The 23962-nt window shown below is 43.9% G+C and overlaps 2 protein-coding genes across 4 annotated transcripts in view; one reads left to right on the top strand and one right to left on the bottom strand.

Moving 5' to 3' along the window:
• LOC121324575 (rho GTPase-activating protein 7-like) overlaps positions 1 to 11756 on the top strand; it is a 41583-nt gene extending 29827 nt beyond the window's left edge. For 2 of the 3 annotated variants that reach the window (XM_041266627.1, XM_041266629.1), the window contains exons 2-14: positions 2231 to 2302; positions 2550 to 2631; positions 2981 to 3044; positions 3326 to 4656; positions 4775 to 4945; positions 6463 to 6622; positions 7094 to 7292; positions 7382 to 7598; positions 9203 to 9317; positions 9450 to 9653; positions 9963 to 10180; positions 10625 to 10798; positions 11222 to 11756. In XM_041266627.1, the coding sequence (XP_041122561.1) occupies positions 2231 to 2302; positions 2550 to 2631; positions 2981 to 3044; positions 3326 to 4656; positions 4775 to 4945; positions 6463 to 6622; positions 7094 to 7292; positions 7382 to 7598; positions 9203 to 9317; positions 9450 to 9653; positions 9963 to 10180; positions 10625 to 10798; positions 11222 to 11330 (3116 nt within the window). In that variant the 3' untranslated portion in view covers positions 11331 to 11756. Of the gene's footprint in view, positions 1 to 2230; positions 2303 to 2549; positions 2632 to 2980; positions 3045 to 3325; positions 4657 to 4774; positions 4946 to 6462; positions 6623 to 7093; positions 7293 to 7381; positions 7599 to 9202; positions 9318 to 9449; positions 9654 to 9962; positions 10181 to 10624; positions 10844 to 11221 lie in introns of all 3 variants that reach the window. The other variant, XM_041266628.1, reaches the window with a different exon arrangement.
• A 1234-nt stretch (positions 11757 to 12990) lies between these two features.
• Positions 12991 to 22327, bottom strand: rars1 (arginyl-tRNA synthetase 1). Its single transcript, XM_041266728.1, has 15 exons — positions 22168 to 22327; positions 21390 to 21524; positions 20768 to 20956; positions 20474 to 20582; positions 19806 to 19906; positions 19408 to 19529; positions 19130 to 19250; positions 18564 to 18693; positions 17274 to 17378; positions 15525 to 15703; positions 15184 to 15293; positions 14851 to 14956; positions 14552 to 14724; positions 14092 to 14339; positions 12991 to 13195 (listed from the first exon to the last, which is right to left on the bottom strand). The coding sequence occupies exons 1-15, from the start codon at positions 22210 to 22212 to the stop codon at positions 13086 to 13088; spliced, it is 1983 nt and encodes a 660-aa protein (XP_041122662.1). The 5' UTR covers positions 22213 to 22327; the 3' UTR covers positions 12991 to 13085.
• Positions 22328 to 23962: the final 1635 nt, after the last annotated feature.

Below are 23962 nucleotides of genomic sequence, written 5' to 3'. Positions count from 1 at the left end.
TGTGTGTGTGTGTGTGTGTGTGTGTGTGTGTGTGTGTGTGTGTGTGTGTGTGTGTGTGTGTGTGTGTGTGTGTGTGTGTGTGTGTGTGTGTGTGTCTGTGTGTGTGTGTGTGTCTGTGTACATATATATATATATATATATATATATATATATATATATATATATATATATATATATATATATATATACTGTAGATATTCAAATAGTTATTTTAAGTTCTGTCAAAAGTGCACAAACATATATAAAATATTCAGAATATTATATACCCTATTGTGCCCCCGCCCCATCTCCCTATACTGTGCGCTGAACAGGTGCTCTGCCCAGTAGAGGAAGCTGCTCTGTAGTGATACACTATTGATACATCTCTTTCATTTCAGTTTAACACATCAAGCTGGAATGTCCTGCCTCATTTAGTCCCAAATGCACTGTGTAGCTGGATATGGTTCCTGTTCATTTCCATGATGACACAGATCCATGTGGGATGAGCAATTGAAAGTGCACCCTGCACTGTTCTAACTCTAGGAATCCCCTGTTGTTAGCAACCAGCTCAGACAACAGAACACTTGGAGAGTGACATCACACTGGGAGCCTCTGCCAGCTGCAGCATGATGAGAAAGAAAGAGAGCATGTCTGCTGAAGATTAGTGTCTAATAGCTAATAACTGGGGTCGAGTGTGGCATGCTTTTCTTCCTTTTTTTTCATTTTAAATGTGGAAGCCTCCCCGGGAAAGCAAGCAGCATGCCTTTCTGAGGCCAATCTGCTCTTAAAAATAATAATAACCAACCAACCAACCAAAAAACCATGTAGGCTTTAGGAATGCATTCTCTGCACGACAAGCAAGGCTGTTCAAGCCTCTGGGTGTATACTGTGTGTGGTATGCAGCACAGACAAGTCTGCACGTAGCTCTCTGAGTGCCACCCTATCCAGCTCCTAGCGGCTCTCCAGCTTCCTGAGGGGGATGTGTGTGTGCAAACTCCTGATCTGTTATCACAGTACCTTCAGACTGGGAAAGAGTTTCCTCTGAGGGGAGCCAGTGTTTCCAATGGGAAATGCCTCTTTTGCTCAAGGTTTTCATTACATTTGTTTGAACAAGGCAGATATGATCGTTCTCATAGCATGACGTCAACCCACTCTGCTGTTGTGTTCTATTACACGGCCACAGTACAAGCATACATCAAAACTCAAATCTTTCATCCAGAGAAAGGTAGCATTGAAGAGCTTTTTTGTATTCATTTTATATGTACATGTGTTTCTCATGGGCCATCCTCTTTTCTGGAGCAACCACAGTACCCCATAAACATTCATGGGGTGTCCCCTGCGTGTCACCCTTCATCTGCCGCAATAGGATCCCTCAGAATGATAATAACATAAATCAATATCGAAATGACTCAAGCGTTATGTAGTTCAACCCGATTGTCCGTTTTACTGTAAAATGAAGAGAAAACATTCTAAGTATTTGCTAGGGGGCGATTTAAGAAGTTTGAATTACAGTTAGAGGTTAAGAAGTGGATGCTGGGCCACCTATAGGCAATAGCATAAACTAAATGTTACATTATCACTTTCTGTTTTGGGTGCTACAACAGCCATTGTCTAAACCCATACTAGTACATTGCACTTGTTCTACGGTGTCCCTTTATAGAAATGAAATGGAACAATTTCTTGACCGTGGGTCTGGAACACACTGTTACAAAAAGTCTTTCTTTCATCCTGCACAATGTAAAGGGTTTACATGAAGGAGGTGCTCGGAGCTGCTCCTTATTAGATTAGGAATCTTTAGCTCTGCAAAAACCGTGCAGATAAAGAGATGGAATGAGACTGAACTCTTTCACAGCTTTCCACCTTCTTTTCTTTTCTCCAAAACGAAAACATGAAGCTATCTGGATGTTTGGAGAAATGTCCCCAGCTGATATTGTTCAGCTATTTGGTAAATGTTACTACACTCCCAGGCATCTTCCTCTGAGCTGGTGGTGAGCCCATGGGAAAGTTACCACCCCAGCACAGAGTTTTAGAAATGTCCTGGAATTGCATGCTTAATGTCCACCACCTGCTCCGGGCTGTATTGTGATGTCATTAGGATTTGCAGAAGTGAAGGCAGATGGCTGGAGAAGCATAGTAATGTGTAAGAATGGGAGGAGGCTGGCTGATCCATGCACCATTTCTATGTGTTGAAAATGAACCTATTCCAGGAATCACAGAGCACATGTTTGTTTGTTTATTTATTTCATTTCAGAGATTGAAACAAAGGAGGCTTGTGACTGGCTTCGGGCAGCTGGTTTCCCTCAATATGCCCAGTTATTTGAAGGTAAAACTGATTGGTGATAGCTCTTGACATCACGTGGGGGTACGGACTGCATCATCTGATGCGGTTCTTTCACTGTAATGTCCTGCTACACGTGCCATGCACTGAACTGTTATTTGCCATCTTACAGCATTTTCTGTGTAGGAGTTGCCCTTTGCAAATCTCTGAAAAGCACTGCTTGTATGCTGTTTGGTTTAAAATATAGCAGATCATTAGTAAAAACCTTTAAGTTGTTGTTTGTTTCTCATAGATTCCCAGTTTCCTATCAACATAGACCTTGTGAAAAACGATCATGAATTCCTGGACAGGGACTCCATTGATTCACTCTGCAGGTAAACTCAACCCCTACTCTAAATGATTAGTCTCAACAATATCATACTTTTCACTGGACTGAGCAGAACCAGGATTTCATTCATGCAATGTGTGTGAGAAAGGATTTGATTGTTCCTACTGAGCAGTTAAAAAAGAAAACGCCCACGTTTGTAGATAAACAGTAACCACTGAACTGACGCAAAGCCAGATCCTAAAAGTACATGGTTCCACTTTTGTTTAGGTTCTTTTGTTCAGGCGGAAAGTTTAACTTTAATCGTGTCAAAGCATCACATTCCCTCTAGTGGTTTTTCTTTCTGTTATTTAGACTGAATTAAATATTAAATACCTGTGCTTTCCCTTCCATTGTAGGAGATTAAATACTTTAAATAAATGTGTGGAAATGAAGCTAGAGCTTGGGCAGCAGAGTCGAAGGGTAAGTTTATTCTAATGACTATAAAAGTTATTTATATACTCAGGGTTAATTGTTTGGTTTTCAGAGATGCAAGTAGACAAGCGTCTAGACACTCAGCTCAAGCACAATCTATTGGGCTTCATAAGGCGACAGACACCTTGGAATTGGCATTTAACAGTAAACCCACCAATATGACATTTTTCGGGTTTTTTTTACTGTAAGTTCAATCTTGTTTGGATCTGTTACAATTTCCATCACAACCCACAATCACTCAAAACACACTTCTGTCTCTCCTGTTGCAGAGTGAGGATTCAGGAGACGAGGAGCCTTGTGCCATCAGCTCAAAATGGACCTTCGAAAGACAAAGCAAGAGGTGGTCCCGCTTGGAAGCCCTGGAGTGCTTCAGCGTTTTGGCCCCAGACAGCTTCTACCTCAAAAGAATGGACAATGTTGACACCACCTTTTTGGACAGTGGAGAGAAGCAGGATGCATGCTCCTTGCACAGCTCCAGCAGCGACGGATCCTGCATTCAGAAAACAGCCCTGGACAATTTGGAGACCAGCAGGAGCTCCTCCAGATGTTCCTCGAGCAAGCCAGCATCCCTGGACACCTCCTTCAGCGAACCCCCGTCCCCGAGGGAAATCCAGAGTTGCGGCGACGGCGAGGAGAGAGTCCTGGAGAAGACTCCAAAGAAAAGGGGAAAGAGCCTGCTGAGGAAGATGGAGAAGCTCCGAATGCGCAGCTCCAGCCTGAAGAGGCCACCCCGCAGCAAAGCCAAGCCGCTCATCAGTGGGCCTGTACCACAAGAGGGCTTTGATGAAGACAAGCTGAGACGCTTCAACTGCGTGGACATTTCAGAGCTTCAGGGCAAGCAGAACAGGAGCAACTTGTCACTTTCTAGGCTGTCGTGCAGCAGCAGCAGCATCAGCCCATCCGAAAGCAGCAGTGCTGTGAGCACGCCCAGCCCCATCACAAGGGTCCGCAGTCACGCTAAGAGGGCCGGGCTGCACGAGGAACAGGAAACTGCAGACTTGCACAACGGGAATGAGAGAAACCTACAAGAGAACCTCTTCTTTCAAATCCCGCAGGGGCATAAGCCAGGGACCTTCCCAAAAGCACTCACCAGCGATGTTTTGTCGCCCATAGACAACACCACGGTGAACTGGAGAACAGGCAGCTTTCACGGGTATGGAGGCAGAAGGTCGAAGACTTCAAAAGACCATGAACTTGCCTGCAGCCCACTCGCTGTCGCTGACCACCGGATCAGCATTTATGACAATGTTCCAGGTGTCCACGTTCATCTCAGAAAGCCTGGAGAGATTGGTGACGACAATGTTTTTTCGGAACTGGATGAAGTCATGGATCGCATCAATGGCATTCAGCAGCTGGTCAACCAGTGGACAGAGAAGATGTCTGACGATGGAGACTCTGACTTTGCCAATGGTTCAATCTCCCCCTGCCCGTCTTCTCCAAATGAAATGCACCTTGAAATTGATAAGCATCTAGAGGGGGATGAAGTGGGTTCAGAAACAGAGGTGGATATTGCAGATAAAAATGCCAACGAGCTCCAGTCTGCAGAGGTCAGCTTCGTCAGAGATTCTGGAGTTGGATCATCTTTAAGACATCGCAACCGGTTAGTTCTTTAATGAATTTAAAAATGTTTTTGATCTGAGGACTATGTGGGTCAACTTGTAGATTCCCCAGAATGCACAAATACAAAACTATAAAACTGTGCTGTGTTTTCCTCGTAGGCAGCAGAGGTTGCACTGGTCCAGCGAGCACAATCTCCACTCGGAAACGTCTTGCCTGCAGATTGACAGGCAGTCAGCAGCTCAGCTGAACCTGCTACAGAAGATGGCTCTGCTGAAACTCACAGCCCTGATGGACAGACACTCCCCCTCCAGCAGGCAGGGCTGGAACTGGTAAGGGATTAAAGGCAGCTTCTGTATTTACTGACATGCATGATCTTTCAGGCCACCGCAAGATCAGACAATAAACACTGGACAACAAGAGCTGCCAGCTCCAACAGTGCCACGGCAAAGTGGGACAGCACAAGCAATGGCACGAACAGCCTGTACTTTAGTGGCATTAGATTGCAGTTCAACTCCTCTAGTGCAGCTCTGAAACAAATCCATTGTGGAGAAACAGCAAGGAATAACTTTTTGTTATTTATATATATATATATATATATATATATATATATATATATATATATATATATATATATATATATAATATATATATATATATAAACATATATATATATATAAACAAATAAAAGAGCAACAAAACATGTGAAAATTTTTCAGTAGTTCAGCTATAGTCGGCTGAACAGAGACTTCTGTTAATATTTATTTTTCATTTCAGTTGTGATCAGTGCTGAGAGATGGTTCATCAGCTCAACTCATTCAGTGCTAATGTACCGGTGTGTGTTCCACAGCTCACTTCTGCACTCTGCAATTACTCCAAAACATTAGCCGTTCCTTTTCATCTGTTTTTGTTATCGGCTGAATGTAAACCCAGACAGAATAATGTAATGGCGTTCTTGGAGAAGGAGGAATAGTGATTTGCTCTGTCCGTCTAGATATCATCAAGCTAAGCAGAACAGAAACAGGCAGTGCAGCTTCCAGCCATTTCCATCGATCCTCGCTCTTTAATCAAGGCCTTTATTCAGGGATAAACGTCTTGATTTCAGAAGGTTGGCCTTTTTTCTGAATATCTGGAATATCATAAGCCGGTGTGTTACGCTGAGAGGCAATCCCAGGGTTATTCTCTGTCTCACATCCTTCAACGTGTTCCTCCGGGGACGTGGAGAATTGAATTGAGCAGCCCCAGCTCTTTCACTCTCCAGCGCTGTGCAATGCTGCAGGGCTGGTCTCTCTTCCACTTCTTCTGCCTTGTGTGAGAGTGTCAACCTGCAGAGGGAACAGACTATAAAACTGTGGGTGATTATTATACATTTGGATAACTCATCGTGCTGCTTCTGTGGCAGTATCATTTACAACAGAGAGGATAATGTGCATTGATATTCTAAAAGCACAGGAACTGTAGCCACGCCCATGCTTGAACTTGCATTAGCGGTTCTACAGGGACAGCTTGGCATAACACTGGCCCCTGTTCACAAAGCTCACAGGTTCATAAATAAAACATACTTCACTGCTCTTCAAACCATTCTAAAGTTGCTGGTGGATTCTTGAACAGCCTGGACCAGTTTCATTCATGTAACAATTTAACAATGTTAGAGAAAGTTGAAGCTTTGTGAACAGGCTTCTGCATTTTCACTGAGGAAACGCAACATCACTTGATGGATGGCCGTCCTTCGTTACAGCTAGTCCTGGAGACATCAGGCTAGAAGGGCCACCCAGTGTATATGACAGCATTGTTTTTTATCGTTAGTGGGTGGTTAATTCCACGATATTCTCTGGTTTCTTTTTTCTAGGACAGTTCCCAAGTTTATCAGGAAGATAAAGGCTCTGGATTACAAAGACAGGACTGTGTTCGGTGTTCCACTGCTTCTTAATGCCCAGAGAACAGGGGACCCTTTACCGCCGAGCATACTGAAGGCAATGCACTACCTCAGAAACCAGTGCCTTGACCAGGTAAATGTGCTTACTCTACAGCAGTGGTGCTCTCTAACCACAGGCTCTTTCACTTCACTCCAGTGCGGCATGCTCTTCATTATTGAATCAAGCAGCTCAGAGTCTTGTTCCAACAGGTTATTTCATTGTTTATTTGAACCCAGGTGTCCAATCAAGAAGTCAAGGTCCTGGATTGAATTGGAAAGAGCCTCCAATGAGTAGCACTGCCCTGTATTAGCATCCTGAACTGCTCTGCTGCCTATGTATTGCCTTTCCTTAGTGTGCTGTTACATGAGAAGCAAAGGCTTGTACAGTGCCTCCTAATGCAGTGATCTCCATTGCAGGACAGTAGAGTTCTGCACACATTGCTTTCTGTAATATATGCTTCTTGTATATTGCACCGATAGTGGGTACACTGTCATCGGTTTTACAAAGTGCAATGATTCAGCAGCAGCGTATTGACTTCGCTTATTTGCTGTCCTATTCCTGCAGGTTGGACTGTTCAGAAAATCGGGAGTGAAGTCTCGTATCCAGCACCTGAGGGAGATGAACGAGACTGACCCGCAGAGTGTGAGCTACGAGGGTCAGTCAGCCTTCGACGTGGCAGACATGGTGAAGCAGTATTTCAGAGACCTGCCTGAGCCCATCTTCACCAGCAAGCTCTGCGAGTGCTTCCTGCACATCTACCAATGTAACTCTCCTTCACAATCTCCCCGTCTCGCGGCTCTCATCCACACAGACACTACAATGACGGGCTTCTTCCAATGTGTTTCATTGTAGATTTCCCCAAAGATCAGCAGTTGTCGGCAGTTCAAGCCGCTGTTCTCCTGCTCCCGGACGAGAACAGAGAAGCTCTCCAGACCCTCTTGTGTTTGCTCCGTGACGTGGTGTCTTGTGTTGCAGAGAATCAGATGACTCCTACAAACATTGCGGTCTGCCTGGCCCCATCTCTCTTCCACCTCAACACCTTTAAAAGGGAGAGTCCCATAACGTCCAGGTGAGCAGTCATGGGTCGTCGAATCCACAGTCAAACAAAATAAAACACACATCTGTAGCTTGAAGAGCTAAATTTGTGGCTTTGTTGTGTCCCTCTCGTCACCCCAGGTGTTGATGGTCACACTGCCCTTTGTTCAGAGGAAGGTTGTTTCCATGCTTTGCTAATATATACATAATAATCTTTTGCTGTTGTGGGTAGCAGTGGAGCTCAACTTGAAAGCCGCAAAAACAAAGAAAAAAATTGGGAACATTTGGAATTATTAATAATTTCGTGTTGCAGTTCATCCATAAAGTTTGAGATGATCATGAAACTGTTAAAGAGGCCAACAGCAGCCCAGGACAGATTCCCCATCTTCAGAATGTATTGTATTCATTAAAACAGTTCAAACGCTTTCTTTAGAAGGCATCTTAGCCTGGTAGAGCCTGTCTCTTTTTGCACATGTTTAATATGCGTTCCTTTCACTTGCTTAGCCGCACATTCTTAACCTGCTGTATTAACCTATGTGGCCCCCAAAGAGCTGCGGTACCCAGTCCAACACTTACCATATCAAAGAGAGCAATATTATTCCTGTCCTGCTCTTTTATCTGGGAATGACATAATAAGCACAGGGGGGAAAAAAAAACACAAAACTGTGCCTCGCATTGTGGGCCGCTTGGCACAAGCCTGGCTTATGTAATGCATTGCAGTCACACATTCGGCAGTAATTACTTGCCTACAAAGTAGAAATTGTATCTGTAATTCGTTTGAGCTGTGTATGGAAATGCGGCGCAACTGGAGAAAGTGTCTTTATCTTTGAACTGGGTGTACTCAGATAAAGATGATTCAGTGTTTGACATTGGGGCTCACACTTCAAAGTCAAGTGATCTGAGAGCTTTATCTACAGAGCAGTGAAGCCGGTGGGCTCTTATCAGCACCGGCTCTATTCAGAGTGCATTAGAAAGAGCGTCCCGCAATAACTGGAGTGCAGCGAGAAGCAGCAGAACCAGGATGATGTCATGCAAGGACAAACAAAGAAGGGAAAGGCTAGCAGCAGCACAAAAACATTTCCACTGAGCTTCCCTCCTTTCAAGAGCTTCGGGTCCTGTTTCGAAAGACTTGCAGAAACCAAGGCTAACTGCACCCAAGGTGTTTCTTGCTAGCACTGTTCAGTTAAAATTGCTTTGTTCCTTTGCCTTCATTTCAAAACAGGACTCTTTGTGTTTAAAAGCAGAAGTGCCGATTACAGCACTTGTGGCCCTACTCCTCTGAGTACACAGCATTCTCTTTGGAAAGCCCTGGATACCTTCACCTTCAAGCCCTGCCTTCATTACTGTTTCACTGTGTGTATCTGTACCAGGCAGTATTGTGTGATACACCGCCAATCTGTATGAGATGAGATGAGGGTAAGAGCTCTAGAACCACGAATGCAGATGAGTCCGGCTCTTTTGCATAGTGGTTAGGAAGCTCGCTTGCAGTGCATGGGGTCGCCAGTTACCTCACAGCCTCTGCCCTGTTACACATATCAAAATGGTTTAACTACGTGCTCTGGCACAGTTGGCTTCAGTTTCCATGTGAGCGGTGCTGGTGCTTTTTTGTACAGTTTTTTTTGCTCTGTTCTGATGTAGGTCTAGCCAAAGGAAGCACAGTCTAGGGATGCCAGACCAGAGAGATCTGAGTGAGAACCTGGCTGCCTCTCAGGGACTGGCACACATGGTAGAAGAGTCCTCTCGGCTCTTCCAGGTACATTCTACATCCCTTCCGGCATGAGAACAGAAGAGAGTAATCAGGAGCATGCAATCTGTTCAGACCTGCATGTTCAAACCAAATGTTGGAATCCAAGTAAAATGGAATATTTCTATGTATTTCTTCCAGGTGCCAGAATACTGGCTATTCCAGAACGAGGACTTTTTCAATGCTGAGATGAGGCAAAGTGAAGGGGGGCAGTGTCCAGCACAGAACAGCACGCAGGCTTATTTGCACAATTCAATGCAAATCGTGCTGACGGAGGCCAGGGACAAATTCAAAGGCTGGACGACCTGCGTGGCCTCTGATCAAGTGGAGCTGGCTTTCAAAAAGGTACTGATTCAATTCAACTCTCAGTGCCGCAATGATCCTCAGTCACTGTCCCATCAACACCAGCAGCTACTGTGAGCACACATCCACAAACAGAAGATACACTTCTAAAGGAGCAACCACAAAAAACAGCAGTCTAACGTCCTAAAAGCATCGATCCTTTCTATTAAATAACACTATTTAGCATGCCAGAAGGGCTGTTTTTATTACACAAATATTTCCATTGGCTCCTGTGGGCATGCCATGTTATTTAAACCCAATACAGGTTGGCCAAGCAAAAATTGTAATATATTATTAATACATTATAATTAGGTAGATGACGCACATCCCTTGCGACTCTGGAAAGCATCGGCCGAGATCGAGGCGTCCCAGGGGGAGGTCCTCGATCGAATACTAAGGGAACAGAACATTTGGGACAAGAACTTCCAGCAGTCGAAGGTTATTGAAGCCCTGGACAATCACACTGAGATATATCAATATACAACACAGAGCACTGTGCCTCAGCCACCCCGAGACTACATTGTGCAAAGGTAAGCCAGACGAGCGCTTTATCCTGCAAGTAGCAAGCTATTACAAGAGCCAGGTGACTCTGGTGTCTCTCCTGCACTTCTGAATCACTGCAGGGTTCCAGACTAAACGGTGTAAATTGTGCTATGCAGCAGCCTTTTTATGGACCCCCTGTTTAAATGACTCAGTATAATGGAGTGGAAAGAGTTTTCACAGGCGGAGTGATCACGTCATGAGTCTCAGATGAATTATACAAGCTTGTCCATTTGCAACAGTGTACTGCAAATGATCCACGCAGTAAAACATGCTTTTATATTCTGATGGTGCTTCATATACAATTTGTATCAACACACTTTTACAAATAATTGTTTTAAAATAAATGCACACAAAACCCCCTGTCCGAAGTGCTTTTCATGGGAATTGCAGTGGAGTGCAGTGAATATAAGCACCTGTGTCTTTCCTCCCAGGACCTGGCAGGCTGACACTCACACAGGTACCTGCGTTTTAGCTGCTGTCTCGGTGGAGCACGCTGGCGTCCTGTGTGAGGGGATCAGAGGAGAGGTGATGGCCTGTCAGTACCTGATCCAGACTACCGGACTGCGGAAAACCAGGCTGACTCACATCTGCAGAACAGACTCCAGGTACTGCAGCTCGGAGAGAACAACAACTTACTGACAGAGCGCTGGGTAACAATTAACTGTATTCACCAGTACCTGAGCATGGCAATAAACAAGAAATCATTCCTACATTCTAACTTTCTCCCCACAAATCCACTTACTCAAAATCAGGCACCTGCTGCTCAGCAGCATTTAATGAACTGAATCTAATGCAAAACACGGATTAGTGCACCGGAATGTTATTTTAGAATACAGTGCAGGTCTCTAGGCACATACTGACAGAAAAAAAACGAGTAGATCGATCAGGTGTTACTTCTCAGGCCAGCTGTGTGTACTGATTAAATCAACTTACCTTTTGCAAAGGCGTGCATGTTTTATTGAAGCACCTTTCCACCTTTCTACCTGCTTTGTCTAGAAAGAGTTTCTTCTTGTTCCCTTTTCCCCCAGGGGACGAACCCAAGAGTGGTACAATAAAGTATTTGGCCACCAGCTTGCTGCAGAGCTGCTCCGGGTACAAGACTCCTTCAAACCCAAAATGAAAGAGACAAAAATCTAACCTTCCTCTGTGGAGGACAACGGACAAACAAACACAACACAACACAGGCACTTTAATGACTTCAGCAAAACAGGATGAGGAACTCTGCCAGCCGAAATAAATGGGGATGAAGGGCTTCTTCAGAACTCAGTTCAACAGTACTATAGACTTCCGTTTCTAGGTTCAGAACGACGATTGTTTGATGAACTGATAAGTGTGTCCAGTGGCTATGCATTATCAACCCTGAGAATGAAGGTCCACAGCCCGGGCACACTCCTGTTTCATATTGAAGGCGGGGCTTGTTCTACTCTGCAGTGCTCTGAACCCCCAGGCTCTCACTCTGCATTCAGTTCACCTGCATAATGTTTAATTCTACCTCTTAGAGGAAATAATATATAAATACAATCTCGACACATATACAGAGTGTGTCTGTGTGTGTGTGTGTGTGTGTGTTATATATATATATATATATATATATATATATATATATATATATATATATATATATATATAATCAATGTAAACAGATTGAAATGAAAGAAATAGAAGGATCGCACTTCAGTATTGTCGTGTTATTTAATTGCTGTTATTTGTATGTTGTTTTTTTTTTTTTTTTTTTTTTTTTTTCAAAGTATCTAAAAGTCCTGTTAGAAACTTCGGGCCCTGTTCACAAAGCTTTCCTTCCCGAGTTATTTAACAAAGCTTTTTTTTAAACACAATACAGTTCCTATTCAGAAATATGTGCAGAAGAATTGAAGATTAAGTTTAAGATTAAGATTTTTTGTCCCAAGACTCCAAGAGCGAGTGCTCTGGGAGCACGGCCTGCAAGCAACTGCATGTCCTTGCGAGGCCCTGGTATTGGACAGCGATGATAGCACACTATATTGCGATTCTCTTTTGGGTTTCTAAAATAAGTGGCTTTTATTTTTTTCTTTCTGAAAGTCTATGTATTCTTTTTGGAGTGGCCTAACAAGAGTATAACGCAGCTGTATAAAAGGGTTTTATTGTTGAGTGCCAAATATTACGGAAGAGAAAAAAAAGCAGCTGCTTTATTCCGAACATCTGAATATCGAAACATTATCAAATCAAGAGAATAACATGGCACACAAGTTACAGGAGAAGCCATACTGTATGCAAGGAGTTTACTTTGTATTAACTGAATGTATTAATATATTCTTTTTTACTTAATACTACTTTGAAAGTTACTTTCTTCCAAGAATTGTAATAAAGTATTTATGCTGACATAATGTTTAAAAAAGAAGTTCCAGTAGTTTTTGTGATTCTCTCCCCAACCCCCACATATATATATATATATAAATTATTATTGAGGTCTTATGACTAGAAATCAACTTCCAGACGAGGCTTCACTCAAGCTCATTGCTCACCAAAGCAGATCAGTTTAAATTAAATGATAAAGCACTTCCCATTAAAAGATATTCATTGGAATTCGACCTGCCATGGCTGCCTCATCATTCTGAACCCGCAGCGTGGCTTTTACTAAACTGTCGCCACTGGAAACAGGAGATATATCTATTAGGTATATACAAGCTTTCTCACAATGAAGTATGCAAGACTTTGGACACATCAACACACCAAGGCAATACGAGAAGCAGCTGGTTCAGCCCTTGCTCCTTATCCGGCTGGACCCAGCAACACAATGAGAAGCAGCAGGTTTCACGTCTTTGTTTTCTTTCTTTTTTATTTAAGATACAGTAAAATATAAGAGCTGATACAGCGTGTGCTGTGAGGAGTGGCAGGCGCGTGCACGGCTATATCCTACATCCTCTGGACTGGCTTGATCCCCAGGATGTCGAAGCCCTTCGCCATGACGACGGCCGTGGCATCGCACAGCAGCATGCGCCACATGTTGACCTTCACCACGTCACCTGAGCGGAGCAAAGACAACACAGGGAAAAACAAAGGCATGTTAACCAAAGAAAAACACTGATATTACAGGACTAGTCTAACATAGCTTTGAAATGTATTGAAAAAATGACAGTTCCAATTGCAATACAGACCGAATTACTTGGGTTTAAACTTTGGTTGAATATTTAAGCATGGCAGACTGATTTAACTGCACAGCGTGACATGACCTTTACTGCAACGCAAGTGACTAAAAGGAAATAGCACACATTACAACCACTGATCACAGTTACTGCTTCTGGATGGAACAATTAAACAACTCTGGAAACTCATGCATCACCGATCCAATGCATTTATTTTACACTCTCCTGTAATGCACTTAATGCCTTTACTCTATATTGCTCCTCAGATTGCTTTCAGAATCCTGAAACAACTGCACGCATGTTCCTTTACAGGGATCAAGCAGAGGTACCAATTGAATTATTATTTCACCACACGCCGTAATTCAACGCCTTTTACAAATTTCAAGAGAACGCATGTTAAATAAAAATTATCACATCAAATGCTGTGGGCTGTAGAGGATGATACTGTAAAAACAACGAAGTAAATGTTCTGTAACACATGACAAACCACACATTGAACAATAGCTCCACCTGCTGGAATCAAATGAACTTCACACACACACATAAACACACACACAGAATACAGAAGAAAAACCCAGAGAAACTAATTCTCATGTGCCCTGTATACATGAATCTCCAATGTGTTGAGAGAGCACTTTGCACAGGTTAACGAGAACATGCATCACATGCAGTGCTTTTCAAAGGGACCAGCAGAGCAAAGCCTCAACGCATTCTGCAGGGGGTTCGCCGACACAATCCCATGCAGGAATCTCAAGCAGCGGCGCGCACGCCCTTACCGGTGTGCCTGTCCTTCTCCACGCAGTAGCAGCTGTCGTAGAACTCGGTGAAGGTGGTGGCGAGCTCATACAGGTAGTCACACAGCGTGTGGAGCAGTAGATCCTCCATGATCTTCTGCAGGATCTCCGGGAACCTCAGGATGCACTTCCCCAGCTTCCACTCCTTCTCGTGGTCCAAGACCATCTCCGTGGTGCCAGCCGCCCTGCGCAGCGAGGCTTCATCGATGTTAGCCACCCGCGCAATGGACCTGCGGGGACCAAGCGGCGCACTTTAAACACCTTCCAGCACTTACCAAATGTTTCAACTGAAGAGGAGCCACCCGCTGATTTGAGTTTGTTATCCATTTATTGGCCCTGCACACCTGAACATGAACACAGTGCTCCCTGCTTATATTTCACTGTGTGACTATTCTCAGTAAACTCACAAGAGTCAGCCCTCTGAACACACTGGCTCACTCACCTGATCCTGGTGAAGGCGTACAGCAGGTAGGCTGCAGTGTTCCCTCGGTCATCCAGCATCTTGTCAAAGGAGAAGACGTAGTCGTTGATGCGGTTGTGCGAGAGATCAGCGTATTTCACACAGCCAAACGCCACTGCCTTCTGGGCAGCTTCCAGCTCTGCAGGGGTTAATACCTGCAAAAGACACCCACTTTCAATGAGCTGTGAAAAACACTCAAGGTGGCGGCTTTCTAAAGCACTGCAAGACACTGTGAAACCTTGTCTCTCCTATCAGAGTCATTGTATCAATGCAGTCCTCACCTTGTCTCTTTCCTTGTCCTTCAGTTTGTCCATGGAGCGCTTCAGTCCCTCGTCCAACAGGTCCATCAGTCGAACCGTGTCCCCTGACCTGGTCTTGAACTTCTTCCTGGAAGCACACATAACACCAAGAGGAATCAGGAAAACAAAACAGCACAATAATAATAACAATACATCAGAGCTGTGTCACAATGGGCTGTCTGCTACTGAATCACATTATTAACACGGGGAGAGTCCAACACTGAAGACACTGAGAAAGAATGCCAAAGGAAACGCTAGGCACTGAATTCACTGGGTTTTTTTGAGTATTTCTAAACCTTTCCGAACAGCACTTACTTGTCCTCCCCCAGCACGACTCCGAAGCCAGCATGCTCCACTCTGGTCACCTCGGGGTCGTACCAGCCAATCAGCTGCGCTGCGGCGAACACGATCTGGAAGTGACCCGCCTTGCATAGGAAGAGGGCACAACATCACACTCTGAAATGACTCAAAAACTGAAACTGCATTACATTTTATGGGTACCTCCTGAAGCAATATACTGGTCTATCACTTATAAAAAAAAAAAAAAAAAAAACTCTCAACAAGTTTTCTAGACGCAGGTAGCGATCCCGTTGTGTCATTCACACAGGTGCTTCCACAGCTCCCAAGTCTTTGATGTTACCAGTCTGCAGGCTCACCTGCCCACTGTCTGTCACGTAGATGATGATATCTGCCTTCTCCTCAAACAGTCTGTGTCTCAGAGCCGCCAGGTCCGAGGTGTCGTAGGTGTAACCTCCATCTGACTTCACAACCGTCAGGGGCACGGCACAGCCCGGGGCGAACACCACTCTACGCCCTTCATCCACCTGCACCAGCCCTGCACAGGAGGAAAATCCGTGACAACACTGCCCTCTGCTGCAGGAGTAACATCATCAACACACACAAGCTTTGAAAACTACAGGAAGCTGTGCATTGCTAACCCAACCTCCTTAATCTCCTTATTTAGTTAAGCCACAGGTATGTGCAAGTGCACAATAGTACAGGTTAACATACACGACATATAGATATATAATATAATATATATTATATATATCATAATATATATATATATATATTATGTATTATATATCTATCATATAATATATATATAATATTCTACACATACACATATATATATATATTACACATATATATTATATGTTATATATTATATATATAGTAATATATATATATATATATATATATATATACACTGAGTGTACAAAACATTAGGAACACCTGCTCTTTCCATGAAATAGACTGACGAGGTGAATCCAGGTGAAAGCTATGATCCCTTATTGATGTAACCTGTTAAATCCACTTCAATCAGTGTAGATGAAGGAGACAGTTTAAAGAAGGATTTTTAAGTCTTGACACAATTGAGACATGGATTGTGTTTGTGTGCCACTCAGAGGGTAAATGGGCAAGACAAAAGATTTAAGTGCCATTGAATGGGGTATGGTAGTAGGTGCAAGGCGCGCTGGTTTGAGTGTATCAAGAACACACACACACATACATACATATACACACACATATATATAGAGCAGTCCTCACACTTACGACACAATTGGTTCTTGAAAGTCATGTTGTAAGTCGAAGTACATTTTCCCATAGGAACAATGTTGTAAATTGAGGTTACATTATTGACTCTTCAGCCAGATTATATAGTTTTACAAAAATGATATTGTACTCATGCAAATATTTATTTAACTCTTTACACTCGGCCCGGTGATTACGTGCATATTACTCAGACACCTGCCTGGCTTGTTTAAAAGTAGACTAGGGGCTTTCCAATGACGTCTTCAGTGTGTGTATGTGCTACTCCTAGCAGGCAATACGACTGCCTGAAGTTAACCCCCTCATCATGTGACAGAGTTCACAGCTTAGGCTTCGTTTTGAGTCAACTGCTCTTATCGCTCATGATGCATGGCTCAGGTCTCGCAGTGTTGTAAATACCGTATCGATGTCTTAAAGTCAAAGCAGGGTAATAATGCAAAAAAGTCGTAAGTGCCGTGCGTCGTAAGTCGAGGATACACATACACACACAGAAATATATTCTGCAAGAGGTGATAGTCTTAGTAACACTAAAGGTAATAAATGTAATGGTAAACGTTTAGACTACAGTACTCAGGGTATTCACTTGTATTCTGTCTTGAAAACACTTCAGACACTTAATGTATTAAGTTTCTTGTATAGTACTTCTAGATATTAAACTATTGCGTGTTTAATAGTTACAGACAATGCACAGAACCTTGTTGAGATGTTCAGGACCTCGGAAAACAAATAAATGACCAGGCGACCACATGTTGTTTTTATGATGGAAGCCCTTACTGACACATACAGCACTGGTGTGTTCTCTGTTTCTTCTTCAAAGGCATGCTATTTATAGTCTGTTTAAAAGGCGCTACCTTTGTCTTCAAATTCCTTCACCACTTCCGTCATCATATGCTGATAAAAAGACTCGCCCCTTTCAATCAGCTTAATATCCAGACAGTCATAGACCTTCTGAAACTCTGAGAAGAGAAAAACAGATCAAACCAGGAGCAGTGAACACAGAGCGTTCCTCTGAGAGCAGTGAACACAGAGCACTCCCCTGAGAGCAGTGAACACAGAGCACTCTCCTGAGAGCAGTGAACACAGAGCACTCCTCTGAGAACTGTGAACATAGAGCACTCCCCTCAGAGCAGTGAACAGAGCACTCTCCTGAGAGCAGTGAACACAGAGCGTTCCTCTGAGAGCAGTGAACACAGAGCACTCCCCTGAGAGCAGTGAACACAGAGCACTCCCCTGAGAGCAGTGAACATAGAGCACTCCCCTGAGAGCAGTGAACACAGAGCACTCCCGAGAGCTGTGAACAGAGCACTCCCCTGACAGCAGTGAACATAGAGCACTCCTCTGAGAACTGTGAACACAGAGCACTCCCCTGAGAGCAGTGAACACAGAGCACTCCCCTGAGAGCAGTGAACAGAGCACTCCCCTGAGAGCAGTGAACAGAGCACTCCCCTGAGAGCAGTGAACACAGAGCACTCCCCTGAGAGCAGTGAACACAGAGCACTCCCCTGAGAGCAGTGAACAGAGCACTCCCCTGAGAGCAGTGAACGCAGAGCACTCCACTGAGAGCAGTGAACGCAGAGCACTCCCCTGAGAGCAGTGAACAGAGCACTCCCCTGAGAGCTGTGAACAGAGAGCACTCCCCTCAGAGCAGTGAACACAGAGCACTCCCCTGAGAGCAGTGAACACAGAGCACTCCCCTGAGAGCAGTGAACAGAGCACTCCCCTGAGAGCAGTGAACAGAGCACTCCCCTGAGAGCAGTGAACACAGAGCACTCCCCTGAGAGCTGTGAACACAGAGCACTCCCCTCAGAGCAGTGAACACAGAGCACTCCCCTCAGAGCAGTGAACACAGAGCACTCCCCTGAGAGCAGTGAATACAGAGCACTCCCCTGAGAGCAGTGAACATAGAGCACTCCCCTGAGAGCAGTGAATACAGAGCACTCCCCTAAGAGCAGTGAACATAGAGCACTCCCCTGAGAGCAGTGAATACAGAGCACTCCCCTGAGAGCAGTGAACACAGAGCACTCCTCTGACAGCAGTGAACAAAGAGCACTCCTCTGAGAGCAGTGAACACAGAGCAGTCCTCTCTGAGGGATCAGTCTTATGAGCACTTCATAAACAAAGGATGTCATTGTGCTTCTCACCTTGCCTGGAGACATCGCAGATTGAACTCCATGCTTTAATAAAGGCAGGGTCTTTGCTCTGCAGCTTCACCACACACTGGTATGCACGCTTTTTGAACTCTTCCTCGTTGTCAAAACGCTTCTTAGACTCCTATAAAAGAATAAACCATGCTGACAGAACTCAGTTGTCCAATCTACACCTGCCAAGCTATACTGACTCTGTGTCCACAGTGATGATCAGGGAGCACTGTGTGATGAAAGAGAGTTTTGGAAAGGATTATAGCGTAGACCCTTCACTAATGAATTTGTGGATTTACAGAACCAGCATTGCACTACATAATGCTGAGTTTCAATAGCCAGAACACAGCTAGAATACGGGTTACAGGACTAACAGGACAGAGTCTGTGTATGTGGCTAATGTAGACACAAACACAAGGGTCACACCAGTCAGTGCCCGATTGTGATGTCATCGCTAGCTCAAAGACCCCCAGCAATGTTTATAACAGCAATGCCATGCGAGCCTCTGCACACGTGTGGTGCATGGGGCAGGTTTCCACAGGGTTCTATGAAAGCTAAACCCGACGTACTTTGTAGAAGGCCTGGAGGTCTCCGATGGGAGGAGAGGCTGTCAGATAGTCTGGGAATTTGTCCTGAAGGTGTGCGATAAGCATGCCGAACTGGGTCCCCCAGTCACCTACGTGGTTTAACCTGAAAAACAATCAATCAGGCAGAGGAGTGCTCTTAACACACAGTATGGAACAATGCAACAGTGCTCTTAACACACAGTATGGAACAGTAATTGATGAGGATCGTACTGTACTACACATCATGTTGCATTGGGCGCAGCTCATTATATGGTAGTGACCTTATGACTTCATGCCCCAGAAATTCAAAGAGCCTGCACATGCTGTCTCCGATGATTGTGGACCTCAGGTGACCCACATGCATCTCTTTGGCAATGTTAGGAGAAGAGAAATCCACAACGACCTGGGAAAGAGAAGCAGAGCCACTGTTTAAAACGACTGCACCTGTGAAACGCCCTGCTTGCCCTGTACACAACGAGAGTGTAGGCACGCAAATCAACGTGGCAGCGAAACGGTTCCTCTATACTAGAACATACGGGCACTGAAACTTGACCAAGACAATCACAAAACACAGTTGTGCACCACACGGAGGACGCTGTCTGAAAAGCACATGGTCTGTATCACTGATATGGATGAAGGGTAAACACAGTGAATCAAACGCTCCTTTCGCTACTCATACCTTTTTCTTGGGTCCTGCTGCTGCAGGCTGCACACCATTCACCAGCAGGCTTGTCAGCAGTTTAGACACAAAGTCCTTTCTGAGATGCACATTGATAAACCCTTTAATCCAAACACAGAGAGGGGCCGATCAGGCATGATTTCTATCAGCACAAATTGGAACTTTTACTATCGCTACAAGCAAACACTAAGAATGAAAGTCATTAATGGATTACCACCCTGAGGGAAATATCAACAATTTACAGGATAATGTAATTAGGTTATTGATTTGTCAACCCATAAAACAACACAAAAAAGAAAACAGGACATCTGAACAAGTTTGCTGTTAACCCCAAAGCACGTTCATACCTCCCATGTCTGCATCCTTCTCTTACACAGTTATGTTATTAACGTCCTAGTGTTTTACTGCACGGCACAGCAGTGGTGGCTGCCAGTGTCGAACAGACTCAAATACATTAGACTCAAATGCACTCTCATTCCCCTCTGGCAAACTGGAAATCTAACAAAAGATGAGGTTTGTTGTATATGTGGGAAGCAGATGAGATGATGTAAAGATATAAAGCCAGCTCTAGCTTTGGGAACCCAGGGTTTAAATGGTTAGGGGTCATGCATGCACTAGTGGATGACCAAACACAAGGAAGAAAGAGCTTTTCTTTTCATTGGATTTACCTGGTCCAGCGATGTCCACTTTCTCAATGATTTCATTGTCAGGAATGTTCTTGACAATATTCTCTGCAATTTCCCTCGGACTGACCTTCTGTCCTTTTGACTTCATCATCTGGAAGAAACATGCCAATTCAAAATCATTCATGAAAACCAGACAAGCGCCTCTGAAAAGTGAGTATCAGGCAACGCTGGCAATCGTGTTAGATACATCTCCAGGGTCAAGTGCTCTCACAATTCAACGTGTGACACAGCCAGGCTGTGCTTGGTGTCTGAATGGGGTGGACTGAAGCATCTCACCTGAGCCATTGCCATGGCACTGTTGCACTGATAATCTCCGAACTTGGGCTGCTGGTTGGGAGTCACAGCCAGAGGGGGGTTCTCCAGGTGTGGGTAGGCGGCTCGGATGGCGGCCCCGAAGGTTTCCTGGAGCCTCTGATTGATGTTGATCATGTTTTTACTACACTTGCTGCTTTCCTCCTGGAGGCTCTGTGAACAAGAAGCACAAGTTACAGTTCATGCAGCTCCCAGCAACTCATACACTCGATTTACTGCACACAGCAACTCATACACTCGATTTACTGCACACAGCAACTCATACACTCGATTTACTGCACACAGCAACTCATACACTCGATTTACTGCACACAGCAACTCATACACTCGATTTACTCCCTCGTGTAGGTTAATGTCCTTCTGAGGATCCTCTCCTTTCAGTGCAACAACAAAACTAAAGTGAGTTTTTGGCTATTTACTGATTAGCTAGTGCTGCAGATTGTATGCCTTTAAAGAGTGCTGTCAAGCAGAGATCTATTAAAACCTGGAATGGCTGAAACTGCTATGCAACAGCAGTCTTATTTCCATCAGAGGTGTTTTACAGTGTGATATTTTAAGATAAATGATGAGGAGTAATGCAAATCACCTTCTTCAGAATATTCAACCGGTATTTGAGTTTTATGTTCTCCTCCCGCAGCCCGTCCAGATGTGACAAGAAGCCTGAGGTATCCGGATTCTTCAACTTCTCGATCTCAGCTGAAAGAGATCTGATCTCACTCTCCTGTTAGAAATACAAGCAGCACACGCGACTCTCATCAAGTCTCGGCTGTTCCTGATTCACTCTCTGCGATCAAAGAACTCCAGGGATCTACAGCTCCTAACTTGTTATACGCTCGTTTACATCCTGTGTGGTGATGCTGTATATCCAAATCTGAAGTTAAATACGAAACTCGTTTATGGATATCGCCCTAAAGAAAAAATCCGAAGTTACACAAACACAGCTGATGAATGCAGTCGTCATTATAAGTAGTTGCTGTACCAGCACTTCCAAGTACAGCAGTAACATTAATATGTGTCAAACCGCTATGCCTTTATATCCATCCCTGAGAAATATTTATATTGTACTGTAGGTTGAGAAGAAAGTGAAAATGGGCAGTTACATACACAGTATTAAGAAATTGCTTCATGCAGCTACTGGCAAAGCAGCTGAATTAAATATCCTTGACATTATGAGAAACAAGCTTATATGAGGGTCTGCAATGCAATCAACAATGGGACACCGCGCCTTTAAACTGCCAAGCGTGCAGTGTGTCAAGGTATTGCATCAGACGCAGCGCTTTGCACCGGCTGTGTGATGCAGTGTAGCACAGCTCCATATTTTGTGCGAATCAATAATTCCGGTGGCTTGCCAGAGCGGAACTGACCTGCTGTTGAATTCGGGACGTGTATTCAGCGATAAGGTCTGCCATTCTCTAGATTCAGCCGCACTCACAACTCACTCCCCTCTGAATCAACACACCGCTTAGCGTGGACTTTGATTTCCTCGACCGGCTCGACACTTCCTGCTCACAGTAAGCCAAAAAAGAGAAAGAGCTTTCCCCCCTCCAAACAAAGGAACAGAGCTCCACACTCTGCCCTCTTGTGGCATTTATGTGTACTTGCAGTGACTATACCTGTGCTATACTGCTGTCTAGCCTGATCATAACAAGTACTTACTCTAGTAAAATCTATTGCTCGGCATATTTAGAATATATTATTGCTGGTATTTAATATTAGGATGTATAATAGTTTTATACACTTAGACACGTATATATGTTAAGAAAATTATGTTTATGGTAACCTAGTCGCCAAGGCTATCTGAGGAAATATTTTCATGTTTATTATTAGTAAGACTAGGGAGCAGAAATATGAAGATATTTAAAACAGACCTCATCATCTTGTGCACTGCAAATCCGTGCTGCTCTTACACTGGTGCTGTCCACAAGCTTGTCTCGCAGGATTCGTATTATACAGACCCTTCTACTCCATGATAAAAGAAGAATCATTTCTTACTGGACTTAAAGTAAGGGATCTAGATCGGTTCTAATCAATACAACCTTTTACCAACAAAGGAGTACAAAGAAAACAGAACATACAGGAAAACAATTTATATATTTTTATTGGGTTTTTTTAACTACAAAACATTGTTTGTGCTGCTGGTGAAGTATTATTTACAGGATTGGTGAACGTACCAAAATTCACAGCTTCTACAAGTCATCAAAACAAAATCAGGACACTGAAATCCAAAAAGTGCAAGAAATCCAGCCTGGATCTGAGAGGAACAAGAAAATCCCTGGTTTAGTACTTTAGTTTAAAGAGGAAACAGAAGTTATACAAAGATGTCTCACATTAAGAATGAAACACACAAAAAACATTAGTACTGTAAAACCCAAAACATGAGACATGATTTACCAGTAAGAGGAAACTGCTCCTGTGAAACACATGGGTGCAAGTGGTCTGTTCACATGCTGTACCTCTGCATTACTGATTGGCTGCTGAAGATCATGTGTATTCCTTATGAAAACACAGAACACACAGGAAACAGCAGCAGCAGTTTTAAAAATTAAAAAAAAAGATTAGAAAATATATGTATTAAAGAAAAAGAGCCGCTCTGGTTGCTTAGCAGCAATGTAAGAGTCAGGAGCATTCCAAGTGTCTACCTAGGAGAGCTCTAGTGGCAGTAATCCTCTCCACAGCAGAGCTGAAGCAGAGTAAGAGAGGACAGTGCCCCCTCTCTGAGGGTCTGGCTCAGCTCCAGTATAAAGGTGTGGAGGGGAGAAGCATGCAGCTGAATCTGTTTGCACTCGGAAGGGCATCCTGGTTTACAAGGGGAACTCGTTTCATGAACTGTAAAGTTATTAGCACAGCACAGCTAGGCAAACAGACTGATGTGAAGACAAATACAAATGTGGGCTTAAGGCAATCACATGCTTGAGGAACAGCTGACATGAGGTTTATTACAAAAATAACATGTACATAAATACAGTGTCAAACAAACACACAAAATCAAGAAGGAGTACATCACAAAATTCAAGTGTAGCTTATATTTCAATATCTATATATATATATATAATATATAAACCCTATATATATTTATATTAACAGGGTGGAGGCTGGGAGCGAACCAGCGACCCTGCACACCACAAGTGCCTTAACCACAATGCAAAAGAGCAGTGCTCA

The sequence above is a fragment of the Polyodon spathula genome, chromosome 12 (genome assembly GCF_017654505.1).
Source record: "Polyodon spathula isolate WHYD16114869_AA chromosome 12, ASM1765450v1, whole genome shotgun sequence".
NCBI lineage: Eukaryota > Metazoa > Chordata > Actinopteri > Acipenseriformes > Polyodontidae > Polyodon > Polyodon spathula.
The sequence above is the reverse complement of the archived record's forward strand: the minus strand, read 5'-3'. Positions and strand labels throughout refer to the sequence as shown.